The sequence below is a fragment of the Ambystoma mexicanum genome, chromosome 11, assembly GCF_040938575.1.
Source record: "Ambystoma mexicanum isolate Mex_15411 chromosome 11, UKY_AmexF1_1, whole genome shotgun sequence".
NCBI classification, from domain to species: domain Eukaryota; kingdom Metazoa; phylum Chordata; class Amphibia; order Caudata; family Ambystomatidae; genus Ambystoma; species Ambystoma mexicanum.
This window is the reverse complement of record NC_090934.1, coordinates 847,552,546-847,572,169: the sequence shown is the minus strand read 5'-3', so window position 1 is coordinate 847,572,169 and position 19,624 is coordinate 847,552,546. Positions and strand designations below refer to the sequence as shown.

At 45.5% G+C, this 19,624-nt stretch overlaps 1 protein-coding gene across 4 annotated transcripts in view; it reads left to right on the top strand.

Moving 5' to 3' along the window:
• Positions 1-19,624, top strand: part of LOC138503812 (PRKC apoptosis WT1 regulator protein-like) — a 149,679-nt gene that overhangs the window by 19,513 nt on the left and 110,542 nt on the right. For 3 of the 4 annotated variants that reach the window (XR_011279715.1, XM_069623828.1, XM_069623827.1), the window contains exon 2: positions 17,559-18,043. Coding sequence is in view for 3 of the 4 variants with exons in the window: in XM_069623828.1 (XP_069479929.1) it covers positions 17,606-18,043 (438 nt within the window). In the remaining variant the exon portion in view is untranslated. Of the gene's footprint in view, positions 1-17,515; positions 18,044-19,624 lie in introns of all 4 variants that reach the window. The other variant, XM_069623829.1, reaches the window with a different exon arrangement.

Here is a 19,624-nt window from a genome sequence, read left to right as displayed (position 1 = left end):
AAACAAAACATTTGTACCCTGGATAACCCCAGGGGTGCAAATGGCTTTCACTCCCACTGTCTGGGTTGGACATGGCCTTTAATGACACCCCCCCCTTGCCGAAGCCCCCCGCACCTACCTGGTCTCGGGCTGGTGGGCTGTTAAAGGCCATGTCCGCCCCCCTCAGTGGGGGTGAGAGCCATACTTTGTGTGTAAAGAGTGACTTTTAGTAATGGTCGAATGTTTACAATGCATGTCTATGTTGTCACAAAATCATTCAGGCACATTAGGAGTCTGCTGGTCCGGAAATAAGGTGTCGGTAACAATGTGTAATGGCACCTTCCCATATCTGAAAACTCCAATTCTGCTGGTAGGGGCTGTGACCTACTCGCAGACCTGACCTGCCCATAGTTCAGGCCCCTACCGGCAGACAATTGCCGCAATCAAAGGCACCAGTATTACCGGTGCCTGTGATTGCAGCATCCCAATTCCACAGAGTCCTATTGGACTCCATGGGAATGGGAGTTAATGGCGTCTCCGCCGTATGTAATATCCCGTTAACACTGGGATATCAGCCGGTGGAGACGGTACGGTAGTTCCACAGGATCCCACCGGAATTACCAGCAGTTACCAGGGAACCTCTAATGAGCCCCATTGTCTCTATTTAATTACTATGCCTGTATGAACGACTTTGGGAAATAATAACAGGGAGTGATATACTTCAGGGAATACCAAAAAATTGAGGAACCCTTTAGTCGGTACCAACAAGTGGACCCAAGCGCTCTCTGTTCTTCGATAATTCAAACTCACTGCGTGTCGCATGTATATGAAGTGAGAAACGGATAAAGTAGGTTCCTCAACTCAGTTTATGTAAAGTAGAGCGGTGCTGCTTCATATGTTCATGCGCCAAAAAAGATTTCAAATGCCACACTGTATCAAAGGTAAGGTACACTCCAATTTTTATTGGATGTTTTTTTTGTGTATTGCCCTATGTGATGACACGTGTTTCGGCGTTTTCAGTGCCTTTCTCAAATCAGGGCTAGTTTACAAGCAAGATGTAACAATTGTGACATTTGAAATCTTTTTTGGCGCATGAATATATGAAGCAACACCGCTCTACTATACTTTAGGGAATGACTCTGGTAAGTGGCTGCTACTTTAGAATGTGGCAATGCTTAGTGCATAACTGTGGTGAGAGCCTGTCTGCAATGAGTTCCGGTCTGCAGTGATTGACTGCGCCTATACCAAGCCATTGTCTTCAGGGGCACAGCATTAAGTGATTGTAATGAATGAGTGTCTGCATTTAGTGACTGTTTCTACCATGAGTGACTGTCTTTTTTGGTAAACTATAGTCTACGGGTAACTGTGCACACTGTATGTTCTACAATATGAGAAACTAAAGAATAATCATCTCCAGGAAATGTGTACATTAACTATTCCCACTGGGTAAATAATGCTCCTTAGCTGTTCCCACTAGGCACAACATTCTTCACTCATTTCGCTCACTGGGTCAGGAGGTTGGGGTCACCCTCATTTATGAGACTTCACTTCATATTAATCAAATTATGGGTATTTCTGTAGCTAATTGTGAAATTCATTTTGCCAAACTACCCGCCAACCCCAATACTACCATCAGTATCATTCTGACCTATCGTGGTCATCCCCTTTCTCAAACCCTCAGCCAAGTTGATGGTTCTGGGGGATCTGAACTTAGGGCTACTAGGTCCTACAGACAATATGTTCAACCTGGTCAACTTCACACTGTTGGAATTCGAGTTCCTTCAACATGTGAAAGAAGCAACCCATAATAAAGGAAGAACGCTTGATTGGCTGGCTACACATAACGTTGAGCTCAAGAACATTGAGGTGTATCCTTGTACTTGGACGGACCACTTTTCTGTGACTTTCTCCCTGCCCTGCATCCCTCAACCTATTCATAGCATAGGAACAAGGGTCTGGACAAAATATAGGAATTTGCGCAAACTGTTCCCTTCCTCCATGGAGCCACACTTTGGACTCACCCCATATAATCTACCCAACCTCAACAGGGCAAATGACCTGGCTGAAGCATATCAGGCAATACTGATGAAGGCGGTTAATCACTTGGCTTCTGAGAAAACACATCTTACTAGGACTGCACCGTCTAAAACATGGTTCTCAGCCGAGATCCAAAATCTTAAAGAAATTTAAAAAAAGGGCGTTTCAGTCATGGAGAAACGACCACTTAGCAGATAATAAAACTAAATATGCCACTGCTGCGAAAGCGCATACACTTGGCATTCGTGAGGCTAAGAAGCTCTGCTATGACAACTGACTTGATGGTGCTTCCTCTAACACCAGAGAATTGTTCAAAATAATAAAACAGCTAGAGAACCCATGTCCTGCTTAAACTGAGATCATCAAGGATTCCAGATGGTGTGCCACCATACAGGAGGGCATGATACAAAAAAGTGGAAAACATCAGAGAAAAAGTGGCTGCCAATCACACCATCTTGGCTGCCATGAGGGTTGTTACGGGAAACATTGCCCCTCCCTCTCTGTTTCCGTCTTTAGTTTTAGGACAGTGACGGAAGCGGAAATCTTTAAGGTGTTGTCCAACATTAAACCTACCTCACTTGCCCCACCTCAGTCATTAAAGCCTGTGCAAAACAACTTACCCCATTAATGACCAAATTTATCACCTGTTCGTTTCGGGAAAATAATGTATCCACTCTGGTTAAGCAAGCATGGATCTCCCCACTATTGAAAAAGAAATTCTGGACCCAGCCCAACCTGAAAGCTATCGCCCCATCACCAACATCCCGTTTTTTGCAGAAAACTCTATACAAGGTTCAATACACACAGATCCAAGAATTCTTAGAATTACATAACATTCTGGGTCATAAGCAATCCGTATCCAGGAGTGCTCACAGCACAGAATCCACCTTGCTAGACTTTAAGGCAAATATTCTACATCATTTTGATCAGGGTAGCACAGTGTTGCTGATGCTACTAGAGTTGTCCTCTGCCTTTGACTTGGTGGCTCATACCATACCGGTTCAAAGACTAAGGAATATAGCAACATTTTCCCCAGATGCAGCAGAGTGGATATACTCCTTCCTCTCTGGACGTAAAGCCAAAGTGTTCCACAATGACTCCATGGCCGACAACCATCCAGTATCTTGTGGAGTACCTCAGGGGGCGTATATCTCACCTACGCTTTTTAACATCTACACAATCCCACTCTTTGAGATTGTAGAAGGAAAAGGGTGTTTATATGGCAATTACGCAAATGATATGCAGTTTCAGGGGATCATGCTAAAGACACCATCACAGTGAATAATATCTATAATCTGATTGAATCCTGGACGGTGGACAACTGCCTTGCTCTCAATACTAAAGAAACAGGGCGCATGATTGTGGGTATGGCACTGTGGCTAAGGAAAATTGGAAATGAATATCATTTGCCATCACAACATGTAACATAGCCAAGCTCCCCAAAGTTAAAACTCTGGGTCTTGTTCTGGATCAAGAACTCTCAATGAAGTCACATACTTCAGTCTCTACTCTTCCTTTGAGAGCCTGGTATGCAAGTTGGTAATCTCTCTCTCCTCCACCCTGACTATTGCTACCCTTTACCAGCTTCCAGGCACTCCCTCCCTGTTCCTCTCTGAATGGGCTGATTTCTGTTCCTCCTTACTTTCAACCTCCTCCAACCTGCTCCTCCTGGGTGATTTTAAGATCCAATTGGACTCTCCTGGCACAGCATCCACTCTTTTCATTGACCTCTGGACCTCTCTATTCCTCCCCATTCTCCCTTCTGGTCCAACCCACTCTGCTGGACACACTCTGGATGCCCTCATCTACTCTGACCTCCCTCTCTCATCTCCTCTGGTCACCCCTCTCTCTTGTCAGACCACTCTCCTCTCTCCTCCCACCTGAGTCCCTATGGCCTTGTGACTGCACCTCCAAAAGCCCTGCCATCCTCGTTTACAAACCACTGCCTGACGAAATGAGTGTTAACTGCTGCTTTCACTTCCACCTTTATCCCATTTAACCCTCAACTCAGACTCTGCCACCCACACTGCTCTCAGCAACTTCCACCTGTCCAGCACAAACACCCTCGACATTCTTGCCCCAGTAATGAGGAACCGCCTGAAACTTGCCTCTAAGCGCAACACCTGGTATGACTCCGAACTGGCAGCCCTGAAACGAAAGTGCAGAGCTGCAGAACGGAAGTGGCAAACTGGCCTGCCGCCTGCTCCAAAGGCAATACAGACTCTCTATCCATGCCAAGAAAAGGGCCCACATTCAGGCACGGGTATCTGGCAGATCCAACAACACGGCTGAACTTTTTGAAAATCTTCTGCAGTCTCCTCCCTCTCTACTCCTTCTCAGGCCCTCTGCAGTGCACTTGCCACTCATTTCACCACCAAAACTCAGAACATCCTGAACAGCCTTGTTACTCACTCACCCAACCCATCCCTCACCCCCTTTCCTCCCTTAGACACTCACCCTTCTCCTTCCTCCTTCTCATCCTTCCCCCTTGTTACACCTGAAGAAGTCACCAGAGTTGTCCGCTCCATGAAGGTCTCTTCCAAACAGGTTTCCCCGTGCTCATCCAGAACCATCAAGAACAGCATTGGCACTCTTGCCCCTCCACTCACTGATCTCTGCAACCACTCCTTTGCTACTGGTTCCTTCCCCTCCTCCCTCAAGCACTCCCTTGTGCGCCCCTCCTTAAGAAAATGTCAGCAGACCCTACCTGTCCAGCCAACTACTGCCCTATCTCCATCACCCCCTTTCGGGTGAAACTGCTTGAGAAGTTGGCCCTGCCCAAACTCAACTCTCACACTGAACTTGTTGCTGGTCTCCATGATTAACAATCTGGATTCTGAGCATCCAGAGGCATGGAACTGCTCTTCTGAACACCCGTTAAGAACTGCTTGCATCCCTGGATTCCAACTCCCCAGCTGTCCTCATCCTTCTTGATCTCTCCTCTGCATTTGACACAGTCAACCACTCCATCTCATACAAAGGCTCCACGATACTCTTGGTATCTTGGGGTGGGCACTGGACTGGCTGACCTCCTTCCTAACTGAGCACCCCTCCCACGTCATCCTGGGCACCTTCTCCTCTCCTACTTCCTTCTCCACCTGTGGTGACCCCCCAGCACTATATCCTCTCATCATGGCTCTTTAACATCTACCTTACTTAGCTGGCACTCCTATCTCCTCCTTCTCCACAACTTCCAATGGTATGCAGATGACACACAAGTCTTCTTCAAACTTTCTGCTGACCCTCTTGCACCTTCCATCACCCCTGACTACCTTTATACCACCCATGCTTGGTGCACTTCCAATGATCCCTGCCTCCATGCCAGAAAAACAGAGGTCCTTCCCATTGAGACCCCTGCTCCGACTTCTTCCCTTCACTCTGGCCTTCCTCCATGGACTCTCCCCCTGATCCTTCTTCTGAAGCCAGAAACCTTGCAGTCACCTTCGACTCCTCTCTCTCCTTCTTCCCTCACACTGAGGACATTGGCAAGAAGTCCCACTTTCAGCTTTTACCTTCTCAAAGGAATGCTACCTTTTCTCACCTTACCCAAGAAGTTCAATGTTACCAGAGCCCTGGTTCTCTCTAGGCTTGACTATTGCAATAGCCTCCTCCTGAATCTACCTTCTTCCACTATGCAACCCCTCCAGCTAATCCAGAATGGGGCAGCAAGACTTATCCTTGGCCTCAAGCCCAGTGGCCACATTTCTCCTGCCCTAAAAAGCCTTCACTGGCTCCCGGTTGCTTCAGGGCTTGAATTAAAATCCCTCTGTATCTTCCACAAGGCTGACTGGGGCCGAGGACCACACTATCTCAAACTCTCTCATACTAAATCTTCCCCCTCTACACCTCTGCGCTCCTCTGGCACCAACTCTTTGTGTATAAAGTGTTTTGCTAAACAGAGGGCAGGAGGTCAATCGCTTTCCTCAGATGGCTCCCTTCTTTGGAACAGACTCCCCCTTCCTCTTCTTCTTGAGCCGGACTTTCTTTCATTCCCGAGGCTCCTCAAGACTTTCCTCTTTACCTCCTCCTTCCACCCCCTCTCTCCTCTGCTAATCTCACTGTTGCTTGTTTGGTGTTCAGGGCACTTATGCAGCCGGTCAGATAGCATAGCGAGTAGAGCACTTGCTTTGACATCCGTGCAGAGCCTACCCACACAGGTTCGAATCCCGGCAAGGCCAAACTCTGCATTTAATCCTTCCCATGCCTATAAATGAGTACCACACCGTGGGTAATAAAAAGCAGCACCCAGATGCCTGAGGGTTCGTAGCGCTATATAAATGCAAATTATTATTGTTATCCCTGGGGCCTCGACCTCCCACACAGAATCGCCCCCAGCTTCTGTCTATCCTCAGCACTTGCCTGGACACACCCTCCACTGTGGAGGCTCGCACTTCACCTGTTGCTCAACTGGAATGCGCTGCCCCCTGACTTAAGACAGTGCTCTAGTTTCCCAAAATTTAAACATGACCTCAAAACCGTTCATTTTCACTGACCTTGCACTTCTACTCTCCCTTGATTTTAGTCAACCGCTCTTTGGGCCTGATTCACAGAGCCTATCGCAATGGGCTTAAGCCATTACAACATGCATCTGTGAATCAGGCCCTTAGTCTGTTTGTGATGATTTATTGTTTGTGTGTCTTGTCCCAGTGCTATTATGCCTACAGGGCTTGTCTATGCGCTTTACACATTAAATAAATAGATAAAAATTTTCTCTCCACTGAGTAACTGTCTCTAGTAAGTGACTTTGTCTCTTATAAGTTACTATCTGGTAATTGACTTGTTTCTATAATCAGGAAAAATCGGTAATTGACTGCAGTGAGTACTTTTGTCATATGTGAGTGACTGTCCTCAATGATTGGTATTCATTTACCACAGACACTGCATGTGCACTGTGAGATACCAACTTTGCTGGGACTGACTTTATAGAGTCAGTTACTACTTGCTGTGAGATAATGGCTGGGACGAGTGACTATGTGGGGTAAATCTGGTGATTGTCTTCAGCGAGTGGCTGGTAAGTTACTATCATTATTGCATTGTAGTATGCGATGCAAGACTGTGGCGAATGATTGAGTTTAGAGTTGGTGACTTTGCAGTGATCACAGAACTCAGCAGTGAAAGCATGTCTACAGATTGCTGCATTTTATGGTGAGTTGTTTGTAGATTGTTGAAGTCTTTAGTGAGTGGCTGTTTATTGGTCCTTTCACTGTGCAGTAACTATCCTATAGATTGCTGCACCCTCAGGTGAACGACCATGTCTACTGAGAGTTCAAGTCTATAGATGTCTGCATTGTTTGATGAGTGACAGTACAGTGGCCATGTATTCATAATGACAGTATGTAGATGGCTGAACTCTGCAATGAAGGACTGTAGATGGCTTAACTTTGTGGTGGGTGACTGTATTCAATAATTCATCTCCTCTATTTCTCACCCTCTTCTATTTCTCACTTCCACTCTTTCAACCAATCTCTTAGTGATTGTCCACTCTTACCTGGCACACGTTACAGTCCTTCCTTTTCTAGGCATTGTTTCTCTTTTCTTTGTTCTGTTGTATCTTAGCACTCTCATAATTCTTCGACCTCTCTTTGTGTCATCCTTCCTCTATTTGTCCCTTTAACTTGTTCGGTCATCAGTGATTCCACAGGTGTGTCTTTCTCCCTTCCACTGATTTTCCTCTCCTATATTTTAACTTTCCATTTTCTGCTCTGCTTTGTTACTCTACATCCTCTGCTTTTTCACTTCACAGTTTTCCCCCCTTGTATGTTTCTCCTTTGTTATATTTTGCGCCTCCTGTGTTTTCTTCTCCTCTTAAGTGTCATAGTGGAAGGGGCGTACAATGATCTCCTATGTAATTGAGAACAAACATGCCCTTATCACTTAAGGGTTAAAGAGAGTTGTACATAAACACGTGTACAGTTTTTCAGTTGTCTACAATCTGTGCAGTCAGGTGTGAGGAGCCAGGAATGAGACGTGGACACACAGAAGTCATGTTTGTGGTTACAAACTTTTATTCAAAGTAAAAGGGGTTGGAAAATGCCTTACTGTCCCCACTCTAGGAGGTATTTTAATTCCTTAACTAAAACTAAGGGTCTGCCCAGTGTCAAGATGTCCAAAATAAATGTATGTCCTGTGTCCAAAATCCTATCCTCGCCCTCACAGTCTAAAACTAACTCTCTGAAACACTTGTGTACGAGCGCAATATAAATAAAATATCATTTAATTTCATTAAGGTGCAAAGGGTACTGTCTCTGCTTCTTGAATTGCACAAGATCAAGTTCAAATCCAAAGCAAAAGTTCAAACTCCAACACAACAAAATTTAAATGGTCACTGTTCACAGTTCCAATGAGGGCGACTCCCTTCCCCAGGAAGATTTCCACCAAAACAAAAAGTTCAGAACTAACTCTAACTAAGGATTCCAGTGGTCGATGTTCAGATTTTCAATGGGGATGACTCCCTTATTTATTTAGTATACATTTATTTATTATGCATGTTTGTAAAGCGCTACACACCCGGGGCCCTCAGAGCGCACAAATTAGACAAGACGAACAAACGACACCGGGCCAACATGGTGATATCAAGGCGGAATCCAGAAGTTCGAAAAGTGATTCTGCTCTCTACTGGAAGCCAATGCAAGCGCGTCCTTGCGTTGGAGACATGATCAGATCTCCACAAGCCTTACACAACTCGCACAGCATTATTTTGGATGACCTGCAAACGGACAATTTCACCCTATGTTAATTGGTCAAACTGGGAGATTGAAAAGCAAATTTTTAATGGATTTCTTGAACTTTACTAAGGTGGTGCAAGATCTTAAAGCAACAGGAATTACATTCCATTCTTGAGGAGCTCGTACATCAAACTTGAAACAGGACTGATGAAGCATCTGTGAGTTATTAGAATTAAGTGTTCTAAATTTTTCCTGACAAGATATACTATCAATCAGCTATTGAGGAGCTGCAGAGTTCAGGCAGTTAAAGGTCAAGATGAGAATATTGTGCCTGATTCCAGGTTTCACAAGCAATCAATGTAGTTTTCTCCTAAATTCAGACACATGGTCGATTATGGACAGACCAAAAACAGCTCTGACTGCGCCATTCTGGGTAGTCTGGAGGCGATCCAGATTGGACCATGTGTCGTACCCAGGATTCTTTCAATTCAAAGCAAATGTTCAAAACTAACCAAGTTCTCTTATGCAGTTTTACCCACACTTGACTTTTGTCTGGTATACTCTTCTGCTAGGACTTGCTGCACACTTGTAATAGCTTTAGAAAGTTCACAAGGTACAGGTTTCTCCTTCACTCCCCTTGACCTCTCCCAGGCTTTTCTTCCCCAAATTAGTATTGTGGGTCTCAGATCCTACTTGGTCTTCTCCCAGTTCGTACTGTGGGTTCCAGACCCCAGGCCCACTGTCTAGGGCTTTTGTCACACTGCCCGACAGTGCTTTGGTGTCCCAACCCCTTCCCCTGGCTCACTAGCTTTTGAGTTTGGGCTTCTCAGCGTCTTCGGTGAGCATCTGTGGTCTGGATGGTTTCCCAGCCTATGACACCATCAGGAAGCACAACTTTCTTCTTTGCGCTCTGCTCCACTTTCCAGCGCACCTCTCCAAAGCGCGTTGCTCACCAGCCTATCCTCTGACGCCTTGTAGCTCTCTGGACTCCTGCGCCACCGCCAATACCTTGCTTTGCTTTGAGCTGGAGAACACCTCCTGCTTTCAGCTGCACTTCCCCAGTGAGGGAGCCTCCAGTTTCCCTCTGGCACACTGCTGGTGCCCAGGGGTTCGCTCCCTTTTTGGGGGTGCAAGCAGTTCCTGGAGTTCCCCCAGTGGTCCCCAGTTCTCAGCAAGCTGTGGGGGTGCAATGGTTCCCCCTTCACTTCTCTGGGATACCATTCAAGGCCCCTTCTTCTGCTGCAAATGAATCCTGCAGCCAGCTCCTCCATGGAGGAACTCTCTCACACTTCCCGAGTCCTTGCTTGTATACTGGGTTTGGCCAATAGGATTTGAGGAATGGCTAGATTGCTGATAGTGGTTCTCATTAGGAATGATTATTATTAATCCTCGCCTCTTTCTTGTCTCAGTTGTTGGGGAAAAGACTGAACTGCAGAAAATGGTTCTCATTAGGAGTGATCATCATTCCTCCTTATTTCTCCCTCGTCACAGCACTGGGAAAGTGATTTTCATTTAGGATACTGTTATTCTTCCTTGTCGCAGTACTTTTTAGGGGAATGGTAGAATAAGCACAACCCATGAGTCCGTTAGGGAAGGAATGGTTCTTAAGGTTTTAAGAAGGGGGTTTAGGGTTCATTGATTGGTGGGGATACCGCGTCTCACCCAATGATGTTGTGTCACTCCCTTGAGGGTTGCCTCCCCCCATGCGATCCTCCCTCATATAGCCGCCCCCAGGATCAGTATCAGGTAGTGGCTATCCTCCCCTGGACACATGGGGAGAGGTCACTGTGGGGAAAGAAGTGATGACACCATCAGATTCATCACACAAGGCTCCGGCTGTGACATGGACTGGAGTCTGCTTTCGTTAATAGTTGGGATGCAGCCTTCAGGATGATAGACGAGGCAAGCACAGCCCTTCTAGTCCTATGGACCTTTTGTCTGCATTTTTGGCTGGACTCTCTTGTTTGAAAAGGGGGCAGGGGCTGGCAGGATCATGGCTAACTCCATCATCTGGTTCCTTGATTTGCTGGCTGGTTGTTCACAAAAGGTGATCCTAGGCCCTTTTTTTCTCCATAGCAGATATCTTCATGTGTGGAGTAATGCAGAAGTCCACTCTGTCCTCACTTTCTGTTTAAAAGCTACAATGCATACTCCTTTATTCAAGGTCGATCTGGGACACAAAATCTGTCCAGGAAGCAAAAAAATAGTGGCCCTCATTCACGGATCTCAAATTGTGACTTTTCAGAACTGGTTGAGAAGTAAACGCAGACCCGTTGCTTTAGGAGAATTTGTAAATACAAAGCTACATTTTAAAGTGTATTAGGCCAGTAACTTTAGTTAAAACTCCCAGCTGTACAGTCCACCAAGTCATTAAAGTGGCTAGCATTGGCTCAGAAAACAGGCCCATGTTGACCAGTTCTGCTCCCCTGTGGGCCGGTCCGAGCCTGTTTGCATTTGTCATGCAAGATATGCTCGTCTCTTCACAGGCACCCCAGACTGGATCTCCTTTGAAACCATGACCAAAGAGCTAGACTGGATTAAGACATGGATGCAGAAGGCAACCTTCAATGGGAAAACCAAACTCATTTTGAGAGTACAGCATGAGGCTCTTAAATACCAACATGTACTGTCTATTGGGAGACACCCTCATAAATCTGGCTAAAACAAACAACTTGGGAGCATATGGTATCCCTGGAATCTGATTGGCCACCTCTGGTGCCACCCCATTATCGTAAACTATATGGAATGTAAGACACCAATGTTAGTAATAAAATGTAAGACACAAAGTTAGTGATTAAAGTAGATATGGATAGTGGAGACAAATAGTAAATGCCAGCCCTGTTAAAGGCTGTCGTTTAAGGCCTTCTGTTTATTCTCCCTGTCTGGCCCTGCCCGGCAATGGCCGCCAAGGCGCCGCCTTTCTTGCGATCTTTGCATCATGCTATTATCATACTGTTTTCAAACTCCCTCTGAACCCGCTGGCCATCGCTTTGACGCAACCTATCTATAAGCATCCAGCCCCGCCTTTTAATTACACCAAGCAAGGTGTACATTGTCCCCTGCACGCCCCACTGCCAGTGTCCTGTGGACTAATGACTCTAAAGCATTGTCATCCAACCTAATACGATCACGCCACCAGACCCCTTTGACTCCGGCACACCATGCGGTGCGACACCGCTGTGGCTTAGCACCCTTGTTGCTGCGACCCTACTGGAGCATGTCAAATCCTTCACACTGCATCGGGACTAACGCTGCATTGGGACTACAATCACCACTTGCAGTGCCCCACTGAAGTGGCACAAGCACACTTGGCGCGGTCTTTCCGGTGTGTGTGTCGTCTCCTTTCCACTCCGGTTACATAACGTAACACATAAGAATTGTCTTGTCTGTAAGGCTCTACAGATAAGGCTCTACATTCTGCAGTTCTGCATTCACACTTGTACCCCATGCTTGTTATATGCCTGTAACAGCCCCCTGTACCTTGATATGAGGCTTTACCAGTCTACTTACACACACACATACCTACCTATTTTGTAAACTAAGCCTGTTTGCATGCTTGAAGAGACTGGGAGTAATTCTTCACTCAAAAATGAGCCTCAACGTGATCAACGCAGCCTCTTAGAGAACCTACCTTGGCCATGCTTTACTTCTCTGCTCTACCTCCAGCATACAACCTTTAACGTGGAATCAGCTGGTAATTCAAGACTGGATTATTGCAAGACCCTGTGTGGGTGTCTGATGAAGCCAGGACTGGGAACCACAGGAGGCTGTGGACATAATGTTCAAAGTGTCCTCATATTACACACTTTCAGCAAGCCCAACCCTTTTCCTATGAGAACATTTGGAAATCCAATAGGTTACCACACAAAAGAGGGCCAGGGTGCATTGGCCTATTGTGAAATCTTCAGTGTTCCCTCCAGTCCATCCAATCCCTGGCTGAAGCCCATCATAGCTAAAGTGCAATGGGCCCAAACGCCAGACCAGACTCATTATTGGACTCGGGATATTCGCTCATACTAGCTTGTCCAGCCTACCTAATTAGCAAAGTGGAACCCCATGAACAAGGCGTAGACCGGCATTCCTCCCAAGCAATTCCTTATTACTTGCTCAAACTGGACCAAATAATTCCTGGTCCACATAGCCAAAGCGTGGATGCAATGCCCCGCCATATTGGAGTCTGTCAGGAGTTGGTAAAGTCACGCAACTGCTGGAAAGGGAACTCTGTACTGTGTGATGTCCTAAACCAAAGCATAGAGAGCGATACAAGCAAGTCCTTTCATTCCTTCGGTTTCCCTCACCTCTGTTCCTCTTGTTTTCTGTTGTGTATCCTCTTTATTGCTCCCCCCACACGCCTGTTCCCCTCCCCCTCTTCCTATTTTCTGTTATTCCTCCGTGCTGTTTGTTTCTTTTCGCCTTCTCTGACGTTTCTCACTCTGCTTTGTTTGGCCGACTTCATTTCAGGTTCAAACCCCACCTATTTCAAGTAATGACAATATTTTATTCTGGAGTAAACAAAAAAAGCTAAATTAGCGCATAACTCCCAAAGCAATACAACACAAACCTATGATAAAATATACAAAAGCATAAAATATATGACATTGAAATAAAATACAGTTAATATTACAATAAACGTCCAGTGTTTATATCTAAAACACCGTCCAGGGTTTGGTTATACAGAGCACATCTTTGACTGTGGACTTAATATATTTATGGGCTGTAAAAAGTAAGAATGAACAGCAATACATGTGATAGGGTCTGCCAATCAGAATACTTGACATGTGATAGAGCCTGCCAATCAGAATACTGGACATGTGATAGGGCCTGCCAATCAGAATACTGGACATGTGATAGAGCCTGCCAATCAGAATACTGGACATGTGATAGGGCCTGCCAATCAGAATACTGGACTGCATTCCCCAAAGCTTTTTGATTTTAACCTTGCAGATGGGCAAACATGTGTAAAGCTAGGTGTAGTCAAGGTCATGTTTTCTTTCCTATGATTGTAGCCAATTTAGTGAAATGAAAACGGGTTTGAAAACTTCTACCCCTAAAAATGTTCCCCCATCGCAAACAATCCCTCGCACCGCCGCCTATCAGATGGATTTATTATCTTGTTGCCCTCTATGGTAAGATCTACACGAGTAAAACACGTTTTAGAAAAGGCACACACTAAAAATAAGTGTGAAAAAAATTAGGAAGAATGATGATAAGGCTGTCAAAATTACGTTTACGGAAAATAAGTTCAAAATGAAGATAACGAAAATAACCTGAATCATAAACTAGGGAGAAAAGAAACAGAAAACAGACTTCGTGCAGGTGAAGGGGTCAGAAGGGTGCTGCAAGGGGGCTTGGAGTACACGTTTGTGGTTGGATGCAAATAGGCATGTGCAAATTATGGGGTGTCGGTTTGAGGTGGTAGGAAAGGGATTCTTCTGGAAGAAACCCAAACCACATTTTTCAAACAAATGCATATATTTATAGAATTTCCTTTTTTCATTGCAAAGAACAGAACAAACAAATACTTCAGTTATTTGTGTTTCTTATTTTAAAATGTCTTTATTTTTACTATTTGCATTCCTTTCATTTTAAACGAGTTATTTTTACATTTTCAGTTTCGCGGCTTCATTTTCGGTCTGGGATGTTATTCTTGGCAACGGGCAACATCAACTTTATAAAGTTCCCTTTTCAGCATTTCATTAAGAGCTCTGTGTTGCAGTGCCAGGCTCCCAGCCAACGTCTACATAATTCTGTTCTTATGTAATTGAAGCATAAACGTTAATTCGCAATGTCTGTCTTCGTCGAGCTCCTGGTCAATTTCGGTGTGAAATAAGCATGCCCAATAGCACAAATCAAAACCGCAGCACTAAGGGTTTGATACGGATAAAGTTCGATGGGTACCATATCCTCATTTCAGATGCACAACATGAAAGGAGGATGATTGTGACAGTGCCATGAGAGCGTGCACATGATATGACAAGCCGTTTATAATGTGCCTCTGCCCAAGTGTTTCTAGGCGCGACAAGACAAGGGAGCGAAGCCAGAGGGAGGACAAGACAAACGATCTCACTAGGCATTGTGTCATTTAGATCGTGCAAGTGCGAGAACGAGAAGTGCAAGGGGAAAGGGAGGGGGGAAGTGCAAGGGAGCGGGGAGCGGAAAACAGGGCAGCACGGCTCTGGGTAGTGCAAGGAGAACAAGGGACTCTAGGGTTACAGTTACAGACCCTAAGTGCGTGGTAGGGCCGGATGCAGTACAAGAGTGACTGATCAAGAAAGATCCTGCTACCCAGTGAGACTCTTAGGTTAGCCAAGGAACCAGTCGATACAGCAGACAGGCAGGTCAGGTAGGTCAGCAGGGGCGGGAGAGAAAGCAGAGGAGAAGAGGAACGTTTTGAGCTGCTTCTGGAACTTCAGGTGGTCTGGCTCAAGTTTGAGAGGGGCAGGGAGGCCATTCCAGAGGAAGGCACTTGGAGAGGAGAGAGATCTACCTCCCACTCTCTGCCCGAAGAAGCGTCTAACCCTTAGAGAGTTGGAGGTAGCTGAGCAAAAGGTTTGAGAAGGAAGGTATTTTGGAAGAGAGTGTTTGATGTAGTGCGAGCCCCAGAAAGCCTTGTGAACAATGCAAAGGGTCTTGAACTTGATCCTTGCAGCCACCAGAAGCCAGTGAAGAGATTTCAGGGCTGGAGAGATACGGCCCCTGGGCTTGAGGCCAAGGATAAGTCTTGCACTCCTGTTCTGGATTAGTTGCAGAGAGCGAAGAGTAATGGAATGCAGATTGAGGAAGAGGCTGTTGCAGTAGTCCAGCCTAGAGAGAACCAGGGCTCTCGAGACAGTGAGCATGTGGGGGAATGTGAGAAAGGGAAGAGTCCCTTTGAGGAGGTGCAGCTGGTAGTGGGACTTCTTGGCCATGTCCGAGATGTGGGGAGAGAAAGAGGTAAAGGTTTTTGCCTCGCAGGAAGGCAAAGGAAGAGGGCCCAAGGAGGGTGGCCAGAGTGAGAGAGGGAAAGCAGGGGCAGGGGTCTCAATGAGAATAATCTCTGTCTTACTGGCATTAAGGCAGAGATCGTTGGAGGCACACTGATTCCTGAATCCTGGATAGACAGTCAGTCAGGAATGAGTGAGAGAGGAGAGATGGCTGAGGGGAGACTGAAGGAAAGCTGAGTGTCATCTGCATAATACTGAAAGTTAGAGGAGAAGGTAAAGACTAGGTGGGTCAAAGGGGCCAAGTAGAAGTTGAAAAACTAGGGTGAGAGGATAGAGCTCTGGGGAACGCCACAGGTCAAGAGAGGTGGCAGAGAGAAAGGGACCTGGGAGGGGCGGTGCAAGAGGAAGGAGGTCACCCACTCCAGGTCCTGACCCGTGATGCCCAGGTTTTCACGGAGACGATTGATCAGGATGGCGCAGAGGTATTTTCATGCACCATTGATGGACTGCTGTCACTGTACCCACAAACACTGAACACCAATTCACTTGGCCTGACATATTTTCAATGTCATGCTAGCCTGATACAGACTAATATTTTGTGCAAATTCCGCAACAGCACCACCCACAGGGATCATTTGAATGGCCTGTTATCTCATGCATGGTTGCCAAGAGATTGTATTTGTGAATTTCTTACCCAAGATATCCATTTCAACATGCACGTCTTGACGTACATGGACTTTGGGCAATGTATGGCCAGTTTGGGGGCAAATGACATCACAATTGAATTTCAATGATGGGGTAATTTTAAGACAACATTGAAGAACCACCTTTGAACTACTATAATTAGTGTCAGCAACACGTTCCAACATTGACACCTAATACCTCTAATGTAATGTGATTAAAATCGATTTTGAACTACTTTTGGAATGTGCACCTAACGTTGATCTGTATGTTTTGATGGATGGACTGCTCACATTACTCATGCGCACAGGCAGTCCCGTTTCTGAATGTACACCTTCATTTGATGAGCCTATCCTTATGTATTTAATTAATGACCAGCAGCTATCAACAAAGACGGTAACAGAAAGTGTTTTTTCATATTTAGAGATTTTGAATTTGTATAAAAGAATGTAGTAGGCGAAAACACTGGGCATGAACATACCAGTCCTAGGTGATTGCTAAAATCAAACCTTGTTACTTGAAAACTTAAAGATAGATACTGCTCTACTTGGTTTACTCAATGTGAATTGATTGTATTGAGGAAATAACTTTAGGCCCTGAAGAAGCTCCCAAGTGGAGGGAAATATGTGTTGGCCTAATGTCTTTACAATGGAGGCATACACCACCATTGGTTAAAATAAGATTTCTTTATTATATTGTTGGTTTGTTGTACATCCCAATTAGGTACATGTTCCATAGGCAGTTGAAAAACTTACATCAGTATTTGATTTATCAATATTGATAGTAAGTTCTCTTTCTTGCATGCATTGTATGTAACTGTTTATTAAAATGTGTAAACGGATGTAGGTTACTGCGATGCGAACTTCATCCTCCACATAGGCAATCGGTGTGACAACAGTGGCCAGCAGTAACCTTTTATTCAGGCTAATAATGTACAATAAACAAGTAGGGTTCTGACTATACTACCATATTTGACATACCGAGAGGAAGATTGTATCTCTTATTATATTTCTAGCTGTCTCGATCAAATCCCCTTTTCCCCATCTCATTTTCTCCCATTGTCTTTATCGTTCATCCTTAGTTTCACCATTTCTTCCTTTTTTGTTTCTACCTTGCTTATTTTCCTCCTATACATTACTATTCTTTTGTTTCACACCCTCTTCTATATCAGTTAATCCTCACTTTCTTTTAATCCCCACTCTTTTCCCCCTACCTGTTTCTTTTTGCCAGTCTGGTCACTGATGCATAGCTTCTCCTTCTGAACATCTTGCAGACCCATTGTGAGTAAGGAAGCCTTCACCGGAGTCCCAGAGCTGAAACATGTCATCCAGGGAAGCCAGATTCTCCACCTCTGAGCAGGTGCCCTTTCTTGAGGAATGGAAGGCAAAAAGAGAGAGAATGAGGCTCAAGTCCTCCTCCTCCTCATACACAGGGGCCTCAGAGGTACGCTCTCCTGATCCCTATAGCTCCAAGGAAAGTAAAGGCCCAATGAGTTCCAACCCTTCCCAAGCCCCAGTCCAAATACAAGCAAGGAAACTGCACAAGATGCCAGAGCCAAGCCACGGGGCTAAGAACATGTCTGAACCCCACCAGGGAGGGATGCTCTCTGGAGAGATGGAAAACATGAAGTACGAGAGTGCACCCTCACATGGCAAGGAGAAGATGGGCAGCAGCCAGAGGAAGACCAGGACACAGATTGAGAAAAGAAAGCTAAGGGAGAAGCGAAGGCCAACTGGTGTGGCCAATATATCCCTGGAGGTGAGTTCAGACTAGAATATGTTCTGAGAAACTGAGTGCTTAGAGCGCCGGGGTCCATAAGATGTGTCATACTGGAGGTGAGGGTGTTTGAAGTTATGCATGAGAACTAGAGGTCTTAGAAGGCAATGATCATGGTATATGTCCTGCTGCCTCTGTGGTATAAGGATGGTCTGACTGTGTTTGCTGGAGATCTGGAGAAATATGTGCCTTGAAGTGGGATGAGATGGAGACATGGCAGAACATTGGAGAATGAAAAGATTTGTATTTATGTGACATGCTCTCCAGGAAGTAGGTTTATATTAGGTCTGATTGAACATAGGAGAACATTAGAAGCCAAAGATGAAGGACATTTCTGCCTGTAAGTGAGATGAGAGCACAGGGTGACTGAACATTTCAGATCTTTGAAACAAATGATCAAGGGAAATTCCCTAGAGCAGGAGAGGTGGGATGGAGTGCTGGCTAAAGAATGGAGGCTGGAAAGATCTGTTGTTATGTTATGTTATTTGGCATTTTTACAGCGCTCTATATATCATTGGTATGACATCAAAGCGCTTGTGGATTGAATCCCCTTGGGGCCCGAAGTCCAGGTCAGTTGAGAGAGTGGGATATCATGGGGTGCTTGAGAGCACTCATTATGTGCACAGCTGATGCGATTGCTTCATCGTAGCTGCATCCTAGCATTAGGTGTTGTGGTATCGAGATCAGTTGAATGTGTGCAGTCTGGAGGTTGGACTCCGAGACCGGATTCGGCTGCGTTAGGCTTGTGTAGGACGCTTATGCACGCTAGGCCAATTTTTTGTGGGGTATAGCTGCGTTGTAGCAGGATGTTGGTGTTCATGGAGTATTGTTTGTATTTGAGCAGCTAGGCTGAAATTGATTGAGGGGTATAGCTGCACTCTATTGTGTGTTGATGTAGAGTAGAGAGTGAGCATAGTGATAGGAAAGGTGAGTGTCTGGAGTTGAGGTTTTATTCTTATGAGCCCACTGTTCTGGATTTAAATTACGCGTTTTGCGATTGCTGCGTTCAGAGTGACCTTATTAGTGACTTAGTAGTCGCTTTCAGTGGTGTCATTGCTCAGTATTACCTGCCGGTTGCATGGTCTCAGTTTCCTTAGAAGGTTTTAATCGGTATTATGGAAAGAGCCAGGTTTTTAGTGCTTTGCGGAAGGCCATGTAGTCATGGGTTCTGTCGAATTGGTGAGGGAAGGGACTTCCACAGAGTTGGGGACAAGGTTGAGAAGGCGGATCCTCCAATCCTGGCAGAATTGGAGGTTGGAATCACTAGTAAGAGGGCATTGCTAGATCTTAGGGTGCGTGAAGGGAGGTAGGGTTTTATCTTCTCTTGTAGGTACGTTGGGCCAGTCTTGTGCAGTGCTCTGTGGGTAATGCATAGGGTTTTGAAAGTGGCCCTTCGTCTGACAGGCAGCCAGTGGAGGGTGCACAGAGCGGGGGCGATGTGGTCTCTGTGTACCAGGGTGAGAAAGAGTTTGGCTGCAGTATTTTGGGCTCTTTGGAGTTTGTTAAGTTGGTATGCTGGTGTTCCCAGGTATAATGAGTTGTCATAGTCCAGTCACAACATAA